This window comes from Camelus bactrianus, chromosome 9, assembly GCF_048773025.1.
Source record: "Camelus bactrianus isolate YW-2024 breed Bactrian camel chromosome 9, ASM4877302v1, whole genome shotgun sequence".
Classification (NCBI taxonomy): Eukaryota; Metazoa; Chordata; class Mammalia; order Artiodactyla; family Camelidae; genus Camelus; species Camelus bactrianus.
In genome coordinates, this window is record NC_133547.1 from 15,382,844 (window position 1) to 15,397,074 (window position 14,231).

The 14,231-nt window shown below is 54.2% G+C and overlaps 2 protein-coding genes across 5 annotated transcripts; both read right to left on the minus strand.

Moving 5' to 3' along the window:
- Nucleotides 1-224: 224 nt before the first annotated feature.
- On the minus strand, nt 225-8,629 carry FXYD7 (FXYD domain containing ion transport regulator 7). 2 transcript variants are annotated; one of them, XM_045512925.2, is made up of 6 exons: nt 8,290-8,629; nt 4,118-4,147; nt 2,456-2,530; nt 2,303-2,336; nt 2,113-2,153; nt 225-601 (listed from the first exon to the last, which is right to left on the minus strand). In XM_045512925.2, exons 1-6 carry the CDS (start codon nt 8,627-8,629, stop codon nt 579-581), a joined length of 543 nt encoding a protein of 180 aa, XP_045368881.2. In that variant the 3' UTR covers nt 225-578. The 2 variants fall into 2 exon arrangements, with proteins under 2 accessions (XP_045368881.2, XP_010948379.2); XM_010950077.3 differs by having other exon boundaries at nt 2,294-2,336.
- Nucleotides 8,611-12,923, minus strand: FXYD1 (FXYD domain containing ion transport regulator 1). Of its 3 annotated transcripts, none has more exons than XM_010950075.2 (7): nt 12,785-12,923; nt 11,551-11,615; nt 11,045-11,077; nt 10,380-10,454; nt 10,084-10,120; nt 9,103-9,152; nt 8,611-8,906 (listed from the first exon to the last, which is right to left on the minus strand). In XM_010950075.2, exons 2-7 carry the CDS (start codon nt 11,609-11,611, stop codon nt 8,884-8,886), a joined length of 279 nt encoding a protein of 92 aa, XP_010948377.1. In that variant the 5' UTR covers nt 11,612-11,615; nt 12,785-12,923; the 3' UTR covers nt 8,611-8,883. The 3 variants fall into 3 exon arrangements, with proteins under 3 accessions (XP_010948377.1, XP_010948378.1, XP_010948376.3); XM_010950076.3 differs by lacking the exon at nt 12,785-12,923 and adding an exon at nt 11,987-12,591; XM_010950074.3 differs by lacking the exon at nt 12,785-12,923 and adding an exon at nt 11,950-12,093.
- Between the last annotated feature and the right edge of the window lie 1,308 nt (nt 12,924-14,231).

Below are 14,231 nucleotides of genomic sequence, written 5' to 3' on the forward strand. Positions count from 1 at the left end.
GGTGGGGCCCTTTGGAGGGGGAGAGGTCTACTCTGGGGTCTCAGGGGGACGAGAAGGGAAGAGGCAGCTGGGGCAGAGGGGGGGGGCGGCTCTGAGGGAGGGGGAGGCCACTGGGGCACTGGGGGAGGGGAAGGAGAGGGAGGGGGAGAGAGCTCCACCAGGTGCAGTTTTGCCCCTCCCCCATTTTGTCCCCACAGATGAGAACACACAGACAGAACAGGGGGAAAAATCAAATGCACATTTATTAAGCTCAAGACAGAGACACCAAGGGTGCAAGAGAACGGATCTTCTGAGAGGAGACAGGGAGGTGGCTGGGAGCAGTACACCGGAATTCTGGGGGGCTGGACTCCCGGACCCCGGCTGGAGGCCTGAGTCCCTGGATCTGGGATGCAGACGGGCTCTTTGTGTGGGTCATTGCCAAGGCCTGGGGAGGTGCAGCGGTTCCAGCCTTGGAGTGGGTGGGGCGGCTCATTCAGGGGAGCGCTCCTGGGGCAAGGCTAGGGTCCCCACCGCCTCCACCTGGTTCTCAGGCTCCTGCACTCAGGCAGGGACAGCAGTGGAGGTGCCCAGGACTGGTTTTACACGCCGCCACCTCCAGGGGCTGGGGTGAGAGGGAGAGAGAGGGAGAGAGAGCACCAGGGAGCTTCAGTCAGGGACAAGAGGTGGAGGCAGTCCCCTCTCCACCGCCAGTGGGCCCTTCATCCCAACCCCTGAAGCCAGACCTCCAGACTGTCACCCTTTGAACTAGCACTGGGGAGTCACCAGTGCAGGTGCCCTGCGGGGACACTTTTGTAGCTTTTGCCCTGCCCCACAATACATTATCTTGGGGGAACACACCTGTGATGAGGTTAGAGACCCCTGACCCAGCTTTGCTGGGGTATCCCTCTGCCAGAAAGGAAGTCTCCATCCCCTTCCTAGGCCCCCAACCTCCTGCTACACCTCTACCCCTTTCCAACACCCCATCTCTGGGACATTTGGATACAACCAGAATTCCCCTGTTTCCCACCCACTTGGGACCATCATTCAACTGGAATGGGTCTGAATCCTGTACTTAGAATGTGCCCAGGTGCCAGGACTAACCTCCCCTCCCCCAGTCATCCACAAAATTACCCATTAATGTTTTTAAATCTCATTAAATGAATGTGAAACTAAACACATGAAATTCCACACCAACCCCCCCCCAATATTGAGTACCCCAAGGCCATTTTTTTTTTAGTTATAAAAACTTTATGAGGCAGAGAGAATCCCATCTCTGATTTTTAAAAAGTCCCTGGAAAGAACACAGTTCCACCAAAAACAGGTCGAGATATTTTTACAAAATTAAAATGAACAGCCCCAAGGAGTCAGTCTTTCATCTACATGCTTAAGCCCCCTCCCACATCCTACATTTCTCTCCGTCTTCCTTTACACCTTCGTCCACCCGCACTCACTCTCCCCTTCCTCTACCCCACGCCTCCCACATCCCACCCTCCTCCTCAGTCCTCCACCCCCTCTAACAGCTCCTCCCCCCTCACTCCCCAACATCTCCTCTGCTCCTCTCCAGCACCCTTCTCTTCCTCTTATACCCTCATCCTCTTCACTCTTTATCCTATATTCTCCATTTTTCTAGACTCTTTGTGTCTCTCCTTTTTTTTTTTTTTTAGGTACAGTTATTCAGAAACCCTTCCTCCCTCCCTCCCTTCCTTCTTCTAGATCATTTCATCCCAGATCTCCCCAAACTGAACAATAAAGTCTGGAAAACATCCTATCTTCCTGCCTTTCCCTAGTGCTCAGTTCTGTCTTCATTCTGACTGCCAAAGTCCTTCTCCCATGTGGGACCCCTCTCTTCACAGGCTCTGGCTTCCTCCTCTGAGGAATTCCTTCATCCTTGCTTTTATAGGGGTCTGTACTTGTTTCTGGGCAGTTTGAAGGACTCTTTAGGACGTTTCACATCCCACTAACTCCACGGCTTAACATTTTTGATCTGCTGGGTCTCAGGGTCAAGGGACTGATTTTCCCACGTCCATCATTGGTGACTCCATTCTTAGGGACACCCGGTGCCACTCCCCCTTTGACTCCCTTCTCTGCTCCCACCCATCCTCCTTCCAGAACCACACCTTCTCACACCCTCACCTGAGGAGGGAAGCTCCGACTTACAGGATTTGCATGTTGGGCTGTGAAAGCAAAGATGAGAGAGGAGAGCAGATAGAGGCTGAGTAGCGCAGCCTTTACAGGAAACACCCTTTCATTATGGCGGCGCCCCTGGGCCCCGGGCTGCTCCCACCCACCCCCTCTCTCCCCACTGCTGCCAGACCTCTCAGACCTGGAGTCCGCCTTCCTACACTTCACCTTCTTGCCTGTTAGGAGAGAGATAACAGAACAAGGAGACAGGACATGAGGGTTTGGGCAAAGGCCAGCAGGCGAACTGCAGGTCCTCTCTGAGGGGCTTTGGAGCCCAGGAAAGGATCGCACTTACTGACGATGATGAGGATGCCCAGCAGGAACAATATGGTAGCCAGCGTCATGCCCACAGTCTGCACCGTGTCATAGTCTGGGGGAGACATTGGAGGACATCAAAGTGGGGGTGGCGCTTCAGCCCCCCTGGAGCCTTGGCCTGGCTTCAAGGCTGCAGGCTCCGCCAGTGGGTTACTGCGAGGATCGAGAGCATGACCTTGGACACTGGGAGCTCCCCTTGACCTCTACCTTCTCCCCGTCTCAGGATTCTTTGGCCATAGATATAGATATGACCTTCCTCTACTGCATGTATACATATTTTTCCAGCAAGCAACCTTCTCTTTGGTTTCCCTGCCCCCACCGCAGATTCCACCTGTTAACAGTGGAGTCCGATCAGGGGTCTTCCTGAGCTCAGAGCACACCTTTCCATCCCCTCCAACTACCACTGCATTCCAAGTAAAAGCCAAAGTCCTCCCCACAACCCACAGGGCCCTCGGTGGTCTAGTCCCTATTCCTTCTCAGACCTCATCCCACGCCACTCTCCTCCTCAATCCCCTACAGCAAGTACACTGGTCTCCCTGCTGCTCCTGGAGCCTGTCAGGTGTGGCCCCACCTCAGGGCCTTTGCACTTGCTGGGCCCTCTGCTTGAAAGTTCCTCCCCCAAATATCCCTCCCTTAACCACTTCTGGGCTTTATTCAAATGTCAGCGAAAACTTCTCTGGCTGTCCTAATTAGAATTTCCCGTCCTGTCCTTAACACTTCTAAATCTCATTCTTTCCTGTGTTTTCGTAAGAATTATTATTGTCTAATACGCCACAGTACATATTTGTTGAAATGTGAATTTATAAAGCATCCACTCTGTACCAGCAGTGGTCCAGGCCTCTGCCCTCAGGGAGTTGACTTCTATATTGTGATACACAAAATAAAATAAAATAAACTGAGTCATGTGATCATGGCTAGATGTGGGTGAGTTTCCTCTTCCTGGGGAGTCAAGAGGGCCTCTCCTAGTAGACAGTCATTATTTGATCTGAGGCCTGAAGAAGAAAATGGAGCCTTAGCTGGCTGTGTGAAGCGTTAGAGGAGGAGTGTTCCTGGCAGAGGGAACAGCAAGTGTAAAGGCCCTGAAGCAGAAAAAAAATCTTGGCATACTGAGGAGCAGCATGAGTGAGCAAAAGGAGAGGGCAGGAGGGTGTTTAGAGAGGGAACTGGGGTCAGGTCTGCTAGACCTGGAGCAACTTCTTTGAGCTTCAGTGCTCTGGGGATGATTTAATGGTATCATCCAGGTAAATCTTTTCTGCAATCTTCAGGTGAGAACTATTACTATTCTTTATTTACAGAAAGGTCCAGAGAGGCAAAGTTTCTTGCTCAAGGCCACACAGCTAGTGAGTGGATAAGCCAGGATTCAAATCCAGGGAGCCTGGCATCACAGTTGCCTGCTTCTCTGATGACCCCAGTGCAGCAGCCCAGAGTCCTGGTGAAGCCTGGAGAGGGTCCATGGAGGGTACCCCCCTCCCCAAATGTGATCCTACCCTCCATGAGCCCAGCTGAGGTGAATTATATCGACATGATCATATGGCCGGTGGCCCAGGACGTAGCACATGGCCAGCTGCTGTGACCTGTGGGGATCTACAACCACCCCTCCATCCAGTTCCAGGGTACCCTTATCACAGAATCTGCCACTCACCATAGTAAAATGGGTCAGGTTCCTGAGGAACTGTGGGAAGGAAGAAGGCAGAGAAAAAGAGGGAAAAATTTTTTCAACACTGGGCTCAACATTTTTTAGGATCCTGATGGGGCCACTGGCCCAGTGGTTTCTGTGTAGAAATATGACCATCAGACCCCTTGCTCTGGATGATGTAGCCTCATGGCAGGACATAAAGTTTTAAGAGAAGAGCCACCACTCACTCCATTGGTCAATATCTTCCCTTGTACAGTGCACAACCTACCTAACCGTACGTGGCAGTCTTGGTCCTAGCCCCCTGTGGAGGTCTGATGTGAACATGGACTCTTTTCCTGAAAAACACATATACACTCCGACTGGCATATGATGGGAGTGAACATACTGCAATCTCACTTGTGGACTGCTGAGCCTATCAGCTTCCCCCAAACACTCCCTAAAACTTCTCAGTCATCTGAGGGCTCTAAAAGGTAGGCACTGTGGCTTCTGCTCTCATCCACATGCTCCTGCCACCAAATCCAGCAGAGTGGAGCTGTCCAATAACTTAAGTTATATATATCCTATGTTACTTATTTCTCAGACCCCATCAATTTTTAAGATTCAAAATTGACTCTGTAACAATTTTCTCAGTGTGTGTGTATGTGTGCGTGTGTATGTAACTGTACCATGTGAAACATACCCACCTATTAGAAGACTCACCTTGATTTCATCAGTGTTAATATGTGGATAAAATGTGTGTGTGTGTCTGTGCATTTACTTTTCCTAGTCTCCCACCTCCCTGTCTCAAACCATATTCCCCTTCAGGAGAGCTCAGGACATCCTTCCCGTTCAAGAAGCCCATCCTGATGCTTCCCTAATTCCTCTGACAGCTCTTAGTACATTCTGCCCTGTCTAGAGCAGAATTCTGCAAAGCATGCACCACTGGGGGGTGGGGGGATACCAGGAGGGCCAGGGCAAAGCCAGAGGTCACCATTAGTGCTCAGGGAGGATGGCTAACTTGAGGTTGGGAAGGGGGTATGTTTACTAATTCTGGCCAATGGACTGTGAGTGGAAGTGCCATCGTCACTTCCGGTTTGCAGCATTTGAAGTGCCTATGCAAGAGCTCTCTTTTGCCTTTGGCCTGGTGAATGTTCAAGTTTGTGGCTGCTCCAGTTTTCCTTAGGGAGTAGAGATCCCCAGTCGGCCAGTGATGGATATATCATGTAAGTGAGAAATCAACCTTGGTTGTCAGAAACCACTGAGATCTTTGGTACTATTTGTTATCACAGCATACTCTAACTTAAACTGACTGATCTAGGCAGCACCCAGGCAAGACCCTGAGTAACACTGATTCATAGTGTGTAAGTTCGCCCTTCTCAGTTTCCTGTCCAGTCCTCAAAGGGGAAGTCTTAAATAGCTAATGATGTGTCTGTACGCCTTTTAATCTCCCAAGAGAAAACAGGCCTTGGGCCAAGGGCCTTCAGCAGGCAACAATTCCTAAGTAGAATTTCATGACATTATTTGGTTTTCTCCTTTATTTATTTATCTAAACAGCATTTGATAGCACCAATTCCACACCAGGCTCTTTTCTAAGCACTTTACAGATATTAACACACAATCTTCACAGCAGCTCTCTGATATAGGTGCTATCCTCATTCTCATTCCACAAAAAAGGGACACTGAGGCCCAGAAAAGTGTAATCACTTGTTTAAGATCATTTAAATACTTGCCTTCAATGTAAGGCAAAAAAAAAAAAATCCTGATATTTCCATTAGTGATAATGATATAAAATAAAGCTAATGACATTGTCTAAGAGTTAATCCTTTGAAGAAAAAATGTTAAGTAAATGTCAGTGTGGGGAACTTTTGAATAGGGCAAAAATCATGAAGTTGGTACTCACAAGCATCAAGATGGGGAACATTTTAAAGTCATCTGTGGGCTTAGCTACCCCATCAGATGGAGAGTAAATTCACTTGACTCATCTCTGCAGTTAATCCCAGTATTTATAAAAGTCTTTCAAAAAATTTCCTAGAATGAAAGAATGAATGAATGAATGTGAGCATCTGGCTAGCCTGCAGGAAACTATGTATCAGAACTGGAGCAGTTGGATTATCTTGCTTTTGTCTCCTGTGTCTCCACACACCCTGCCTCCCAAACCATCAGAAGCCCACTTGGTGAGCACTTGCCCTAGAATCCTCTTTGGTTCCTCCCTGGGTGCTCCCTGCTCCATGCAGAAGTTCCTCCTTTGGTCACTGCTGCCACAGCAATCTGGGTCCTCAGGGTGAAGCTGGGCTAAGGGTGGAGCCAGGAAACAGCAGAAGGAATGTGCACCACTCCTGGCCAGTTGCCAGGGAGACATCAGGAAGGAGGTGGTTACTATGGCAACTGGGGCATCTTGAGAGGTGATGGGTCTGGGTACCTTAGGCTGTGTGGGGTCCTGTGTGGGACTTGAGGGGTTGGGTTTCTAACTCTGGAGCCAAACTTGACTCCCCCTGCTCCCTCTGTACTTCCGATCATTGCCCCTGCAGGACTGGCTTCTAGCCAGGGATAGGGACCCAGGCCCAGTTATGCTCCCACATCTCCTTTCTGTTTGCCCCCCATCATACCCTCCTGCTCTCTGACTAGGAGGGGTGAGTGTGGAGGGAGCCACTCGCCCCTCTCTCCCCAACAATCCATTAATTAATTTCATTAAGTGATTTGCAACAGCCAGTATGTGTTTCCTTTCCCCACCCCGGGGTTTCCCAAGACCTGTGGTCCCCTCTCATGCTGTGACTGGGGAAAAGGGGTGACTGTGTGTGTGTGTGTGTGTGTGTGTGTGTGTGTGTGTGTGTAAAGAGGGGATGGCTGAGGCATCTGTCCTCCCACCTCTGCCGGTCTGCTGCCATCGATCCTGCTAACCACTATCTCCGCGAAAAGAAGCCCTGGGCTCCCGCCAGGCCTGCTGCCTCAGCCCTGCCCCCTCTCCCTAGGGTGGCTTCCAGCCTCTGCAACCGCCCCCCCCCCCCGCCGCCCTGCTTCAAATTCTGCAGATATGGCTCAGTGCAGCAGCCCCCGCCTGCCGGGAAAGGGGGCAGGGGAGGAAAGATGAGAGTGGAATTGGGGTTCCCTTCTCCACCAGGGGCTCCTCAGCTCCGTTGGCCTATCCCCTGGCCCTGCTGTCAGTGCTAGAGACCCTCTCCCTGCCCACCTCTCCCCCACCATGAAAGCATTATTTCCCTCACTCCTCCGCAAAACTAGGCTCAAGAAAGGGGGCTGTTAGGGGGGAGTGAGTGTTTCAGCGGATGCCTAACTGGGTTAGTGGTGTGAAATGTAAATCTCTGTGTGGCTGGATGGAGGTGGGGAGGGGGCATGTGTGTGCACATCCGATTGCACCTCCCGGACCAGAGAACACCCCTGGATGTGGGCTGGGAAGGAGGGTCCTCCCACCCACTGCTTCCCGGGGCGTGGGGGTGGGGGGGGCTCACTGCAGTAGCGCGGGCCCCACCCTGCGCTGCCCCTCCTTCTCTTTTCTATTTCTCTCTCACACTGTGGGTCTCTTTTTCTTCCCCTGTGTTTTTGCCTCCCTCTCCATAGTTGCCTCAGTCTATCTCTCAGTCTCTCTTTCAGGCTCTCTCAGTCAGTCTCTTTCTATATTCCTTTCTGTCCCGCTTCTCTCACTCTGTCTCTCCCCATCTCTGTCTCACTTCCTCCAGCTCGCGTCTTTCCCTCATTCTCCCCAGTTCCCGCTGAACTTGCCTGTCAGGGATTTCAGGAAACACCCACCATAGGGGCCAGCACCAGAAAAAAGAGGGCTATGGAGCCTCTCCCCTTACCCACCCCAAGGACCCTGAAATCTGCGAGAACCTCTGTGGCTGCAGACCCATCCGCTGGAAGCCCATCTTGTCGAGTCCACTACCACCGCTCTGCTGGACCAGCCACCCGGTTGCCATAGCTACCGGTCCGAGCATCCTTTCTCCCGGGACTGCCGCTCTCCAACCGTGGGTCCCGCACAGGAACGACACCATCGGGAGGGGGTGTCCAAGAGGCCCAGAGGGGTGTCAAGGGGTGCATTGCAGGCGCCGCCGCCCATGGGAGGAGGAGGAGCGGACATCCCCCTCCCCACTCCCCTCCTCTTCCATTAGTGAGATCTCCCCAGATCCTCTCTCCTAAGCTCTAAGATCTCGGAGCCCGCCCTGCGCCCTCTCCCAAGCGACTCTCACCCTTTGTAGGGACCTCAGTCGGGGTCGCCATGCCGGGCTGGAGCAGGGGGCAGTTGGATGCCGAGGCAGTGAAGGCGCGGCTGCAGCAGCTGGAAGCGGGACAGACTGATGTGGGGGGTAGATGGTGGGAGCCCTGGTGCGGGGGGGGCCGTAGCCAATGGAGGCCCAGAGAGCCCGCCCCCGTCCCGGTCACCCCCGCCCCCGCTCCCGCCCACTGCCGACGTCCCCGCCCCTTCCCCAAGGGTGGGGGCGCCCCCTGCTGGGGCCAAGGGGGCCCCCAGGCCTTCCGCGCGGAAGGACTGACAGATCTACACAGCGCTGTCAAGAGAGGAAAGCACATTTTATTGGAAATCTGGGCGGCTGAGAGGTGTCTGTAGGGGCAGGGCTGAGGGGCAAAGGGCAGTCCAGGTGGCGGTAGGCGGGAGGTGGGTGGAAGGCGTCAGGTGCAGGGGGAATTCTATGGGGGTGAAAAGGGTGAGAGGCAGGAGAACCCTCCAGACCCCCTACTGCAGCCCTTCACCCCCTCCTCCTTCTCCCTCCCCCAGCCTAGTCAGAGCTGCACGACCTGGCTGGGTTCCATTGCGCCAGGTGTTTCTACCGCCTGCGAGTGGACAGACCTGAGGGGGAACACATAGAGTTCGAGTGTTAGGAAGGGCACTCCCAGCTCCTCTGGAAGATGGGGGCAAGGCAGGGCAACTCTTCGACCTCGGGTTTCAGATCAAGCCCCTCCCTCTACGCGCCCAGGGAGGACCAGGAAAGGGGTTCTTGAAACCAGCTCACACCCCCAAACACCCGAAGTCTCCCCAAACTCACGGCGGATGGAGCTGCGGAAAGTTCCCTCCTCTTCATCAGGTTCCCCAGTCCTGGGAAAGGAGATGCAGAAGGAATTGGGGATGGAAAAGGGGAGAGGCAGCCGCTCCCAGGAAACTTCAGTGCAGCCCCCATTTAACAGTCCAGTGTACCAAGACCCAGAGGTGGGAGAGGAGCAAGCTAGTGGCCACCAGAAAATCTAGAGCACCCAGGAGCAGTTTAAGTGTGTGGCAGGAGACGCTCCAAGCTCCAGCACCTCCCAGAGTGCTGGAGAAGGAACTGGAATTTGGAGGGGGAGGGATAGCCAAAGCCACTTCAGGGCAGATTGCTTAAAGATGCCCTAGGTTAGAAACCCAGAACTCTCATCTTCTAGTTGAGTGACTTGGGTGGGGGCATGCGATCACCCCTCTGTGCCTTGGTTTCCTCTTCTGTAAAATGAGGTTAATATCACCTACCTTATAGAGGTGGTGTGGGCGGGGGGGGGGGTAAATAACACACAATGAAACAGCATCCTGCACGTGGGACACACCTAATAAAACCTACCTTTATTTATAGCATCTACAAGTATCTTAACACGGAAAAGGTATTCATACATTGCCTGGGCTTTAAAATTTTATTTAAAGATGAATCAAAGAGCTAGGAACAGCACTCCGAGCTAAACTGGGCCGCCAAGTGAGGTGATCTCATTTCGCCGCGGCTTTCTTTCACAGCACTTATCACACTTCGTGATTTCATATTTGTGGGTCTGTTGGAACCCATAGCCACCGCCCCCATTGGGCTGGGAGCTCAGCCAGGAAGGGAGGGCAGTTAATTCGCGGCTTGGTCCCAGGGCTTGGCGTGGGGCTGGGCACGTAGTAGGTGCTTAATACATATTTGATATTTGCCGTAGGGTCTCTGGTTGTAGATTGAGTGGACTTCCGGCCTCACCCCCAGAGCCCCTTTAGAGCGGGAGTAGGTGAGTGAGAGCCCAGAGAGGCCTCTTACCTCTGCTGCTGGTTGAATTTGCACCGGCATCTTCTGCCTGTGGGTGGGGAATGTGGGGAGGAGAGGGCTGATATTCCGCTCTGCGCCGCACGGCGAGGAGCTGCCGCTCCAGCTCTCTCTCGCAGTGCGCGGAGCCTTGTGGATAAGGGTGGGGCAGGAACGGGGGCGGGGCCGAGGGCTGGGATAGAAACGGGGCGATGAAGGGGCGGGGCAGGGGTGGGGCCGAGGGCGGGGCAGGAACAGGTGCAGGGTTGAGGTCGCAGATGAGTGGCTGGCGGCACGGTGGGGATACCCACTCAGGACGATGAGAATGCCCAGGATGAAGAGAATCCCGGCGATGATGAGGCCTCCGATCCGCAGGGACTGGTAGTCTGTGGGCAGCAGGAAGGAAAGTGAATGCAGAGAAGGAAGGAGGAAGGATAGAAGAGAGGCAGACTGGTGAGGAGGAAGGATCAGGGAAAAGGAGAGGAGAAAGGAGATCAATGAGAGGAGGAGGGGGAGAAATGGGAGAGGGGGACCAGGGAGAAGAGAGGGTGTAAAAAAAAAGGAAGGGGGAAGATGGGCAGGGCAAGGGGGAGGGAGGAAACAAGGGAGTAGGGGAGGATAATGGAGAGGATGAAGGGGACAGGGAAGGGAGAAAAGCAGGCGGCAGGAGAGGATGGGCCATTAGATATTGAGAAGTAAAGGGAGAAAGAGAGAATCAGAAAGACAGAGAGGGATCAAATAAAGAGACAGAGACCCACAGAGAGACAGAGAGAAACAAAGGGAGATCAAGACAGAAAGAGTCAGAGAGCCAGATCAACAGAAAGAGAGAATGAGAGGAAATATAAACACTGAGAGTCTAGAGGTAGATGGAGCCAGAAACAGAAAAAGATGGGGGTTGAGGAGGAATGAGGAGAGGACAGGCTAAACCAGCCCAGCACCCCCAACTCCCAAGGAAAGATGCCCCTCCTGCCCTCACCATAGGTGAATGGGTCGTGTTCCTGTGGAGAGTCTGGAAAGAGAGAAAGAAATCAGGGTTGGATGCTTCCTGGTATCCTGGACAGGCAGGGGCGGAAGGAGATCCTTTTGGGACTTTACATTCCTGAGCCAAGAGTCTGGGGACTTTCGGGCTGCAAGCAGGCTGCCCACCCTCTCTGCGTCTTGGATGGCCCTCTGTGCTGTCCTGACCGGGGCAGGGAGGACCTGACTGCCTCAGCTACCCATCTTATTACAGGTTGTCTGTGATTCCATCATTCATGGGAAGCCAGTCTCCACCCAACCTTCATCTTTGCCTGTCCTGGGGCATCCTCACCCCTCCCCCAGATTCCAGCCTGTGATTGGACCCTATGTGAGACCTCAATTTCCTGGTGCCCCAGCTGATTCAGTTGAGATTGGCTTCTCCAATTTGTTTCTCTTGCAGGGTTTCCCCTACCTTTGCCACCCTTGGGGCTGAAGTGAGTAGTGGGCTGCCTCCCCTAGACTCACCTGCTTTGACCATGCCGAGGAGACCCACACAGAGAACCAAGATGTGGCTGAGAGAGGCCATTGTCCTGGGGGACACCAAGGGTCAGGAAATATGCCCCCTCATTCCCCTACCACTGGGGCCTGAGCCCAAGGGGTTAAGTCAGGGACAGTCCAGGGACTTAATTCCAAAAGCATCCATCATCCAGCTTGGTCACCCCGAGAAACAGGGGCACAATGTCACCAAAATAACTCACACAGTGGGAGTCACACAGCAGCAAGGACAGGGGTGAGACACACAGTCCACAGGGATCTCCCACAGGCCAGGGCCTCCCCCACCACAGGCCCCAGACTCTCCACGCCTACCCCGGCGGGGTAAGCAGGATGCCTTGCCCCACCCAGGTGGAGAGACAGACACGATACCTGGGACGAGACAGCCAGGACATGCCCAAGGGCCCACCTGCCTGCACACCACGGCCCTGCTGTCTGTAATATCCCAGCTCTTCTGCCCTCGGCGGCTGGCCGGCTCTTGGCCTGACCCTGGGTATAAATATCTCCCACTTCACCCTGGAGGAATTTGCCTCGCACAGGCCACCATGGCAACAGCCTTTCTTCCCCCACTCGGGGGTCATGCACAACCCGCTAGGGTGAGGCCGGGCTGCCACATCGCCCCAGGCTGCCCCCGTGGGAAAGGCCACCCTTCTCCCTCCTGGAAGCAATGAGAACAGGGAAAACGTCCCCTTCGCCTGTCTCCGGGTGACATCTCTCACAAGCGGACACCACCAGTCGAGTGACATGAGGCCCAGGCCAGCGGGGCTGAGAGAGAGAAGACAGACGCCAGGGGCAGGGACGCACGCATGCGCACACGCACGTGCACATAGTGGGGCTTGGGATGGAGACGGCGCCCACTCCCCAAACTGCTGTTTGGAGCAGGGCGTGGAGTGGAGACGTAGGCACGGTTCCTCCTCATCTGGGCCTCCCGTGCCCCCAAACAGTGACGCAACCTGACCTACACACATGAGTGTCCAGAACCCACAGCAGCCAAGGTGCACACGCAGCAGTGGAAGAAGCAAAGAGCTGCACCCCCCCCCCCCCGCTCCCACCCCTGGGGGAACCCCAATGTCCCAACCGCACTCCCTTCCTCACTCCCTTCCTCTCGGGTCTGGCCTGCCTGCCCGGGAAGCCACTCCTGCTCCCAAAAGAGGCGGCCCAGCCAGGCCAGGGGTGAGGCCTGGAGGAGAGGGGCGGGGACGCTCACCCCAGTCAGGCTGTCCCCTGCCGAAAGGAGGCCCCCAAACGTCCGGCTGTGCCCCGGGGCGAGCACTTTGGACCCCCTGGCCCAGAGCTGGACGCGCCGCCCTCAGCGGTCTCCCCTCCCAGCCCCACCCCACCCTCACCCTCCCCAACCAGCAGCTGTAACTGGAGCCGGGCTGGAGGGGGGCCAGGGGGCGGCCCCCAGCCCAGACCGCCCTGGCCCGCTAGGTTAACTCTCTCAGCTCAGATGGAGGAACAGTAGGCAGCCAGCATCCATGAAAGCTGGGGAAAGGAGATACTGGCAGGGAGCACTGAATTACAGGCACACAAGCACACATGCACACATAGACACACTCACAGGTGAGCCTCAGGCACACCTCAGAGACCTTCTGAGCTGGGACAGGACAGTGGGTGTCAGTGATCTTCTGCACTGCTCCCTGGGAATTGGGCCCAGCCTGGGCTTAAGGTCGCCTGTCCTGAATGCTTAGGAGTCCACTGACCATGACCCCAGGGTTCTGCAAAGCCCTCGGCAGCACCCCAGGGCTGTTTTGGGAGCATTTCAGTGTGTGTTTATGCTGTCTGCTGCTGGTTGTGAGGTCCTCAGGGTTGCACACACACACATACACACACACACACAGAAAGCCAAAAACCCAGATAAACAGGCACAAAGCAAGACAAATACATGTATGTACATGCATACAAACTCGGAATAACACACATACTCATTCAGTTGGATGCCCGTACGGAAGCACAAAGACACAGGAACATGACTGGCCACTCTTACAAATGGTCAAAAGGTACACACTCTTGTGAGGACCATACTGACAGATGTTTGTAGAAACAAACTCACTCACTCACACACACACACACACACACACAAATGCATTCAGAAGCACTGACAGAGCCAGCCCTCCTACACAGTTGCAGGCACGTGAAGCCACACTGACTGTGTACATTTGTAACCAGCCCCACGCACACGTTTATGTGGGTGCACAGAGAAGCACACAGCCATACAACCAGCCATGCTGTGGTTTCATAACCAGAAACACACACACGCTCCTGTTCACACCCTCAGGCACCTGCAGATAGACACACAGTCACAGACAGGCCTACACGCTGTGTTCACACGCTTGGAGGTACCCTAAACAGGTGTCGATGTGTTTCATACAGAACCTCCCTGTCCCTGAGCTCATGTGGCCCCCTGGAGGACAACGCACCTGGTGTCCTCATGGGCAGATCAGGTTCACAGGCACTGGTGATAGAGAAACTGAGGAGCAGCTCTGGGCTCTGCCACGCCCCGCTGTGGGAACTTGAGTGGTCCTCAAGACCTCTCTGTGCCCTAGGTTTCCATCCTAGAAAACAGAGAAATTATTAAGGTCATGCCTGTCACCCTGGGCCCGGCTCAGAGGTCTCTAAACCCGACACTGTCTTATCATTAACTCCATTTTAGA

Excerpts from the sequence above, each read along its gene's own strand:
- FXYD7 (XM_010950077.3), bottom strand. The coding sequence starts at position 8,629 with ATGTGCTTTCCTCTCTTGACAGCGCTGTGTAGATCTGTCAGTCCTTCC. Across the intron at positions 2,337-2,455 it reads GGGCATCCTCATCATCGTCA|GCAAGAAGGTGAAGTGTAGG; the intron begins GTAAGTGCGATC and ends CTCTCCTAACAG. Across the intron at positions 2,154-2,293 it reads GCGGACTCCAGGTCTGAGAG|CCCAACATGCAAATCCTGTA; the intron begins GTCTGGCAGCAG and ends TTGCTTTCACAG.
- FXYD1 (XM_010950074.3), bottom strand. The coding sequence starts at position 11,972 with ATGTCCTGGCTGTCTCGTCCCAG. Across the intron at positions 11,616-11,949 it reads TCCTGGCTGTCTCGTCCCAG|GACAATGGCCTCTCTCAGCC; the intron begins GTATCGTGTCTG and ends GGTGTCCCCCAG. Across the intron at positions 10,121-10,379 it reads GGGCATTCTCATCGTCCTGA|GCAGAAGATGCCGGTGCAAA; the intron begins GTGGGTATCCCC and ends CCCCACCCACAG.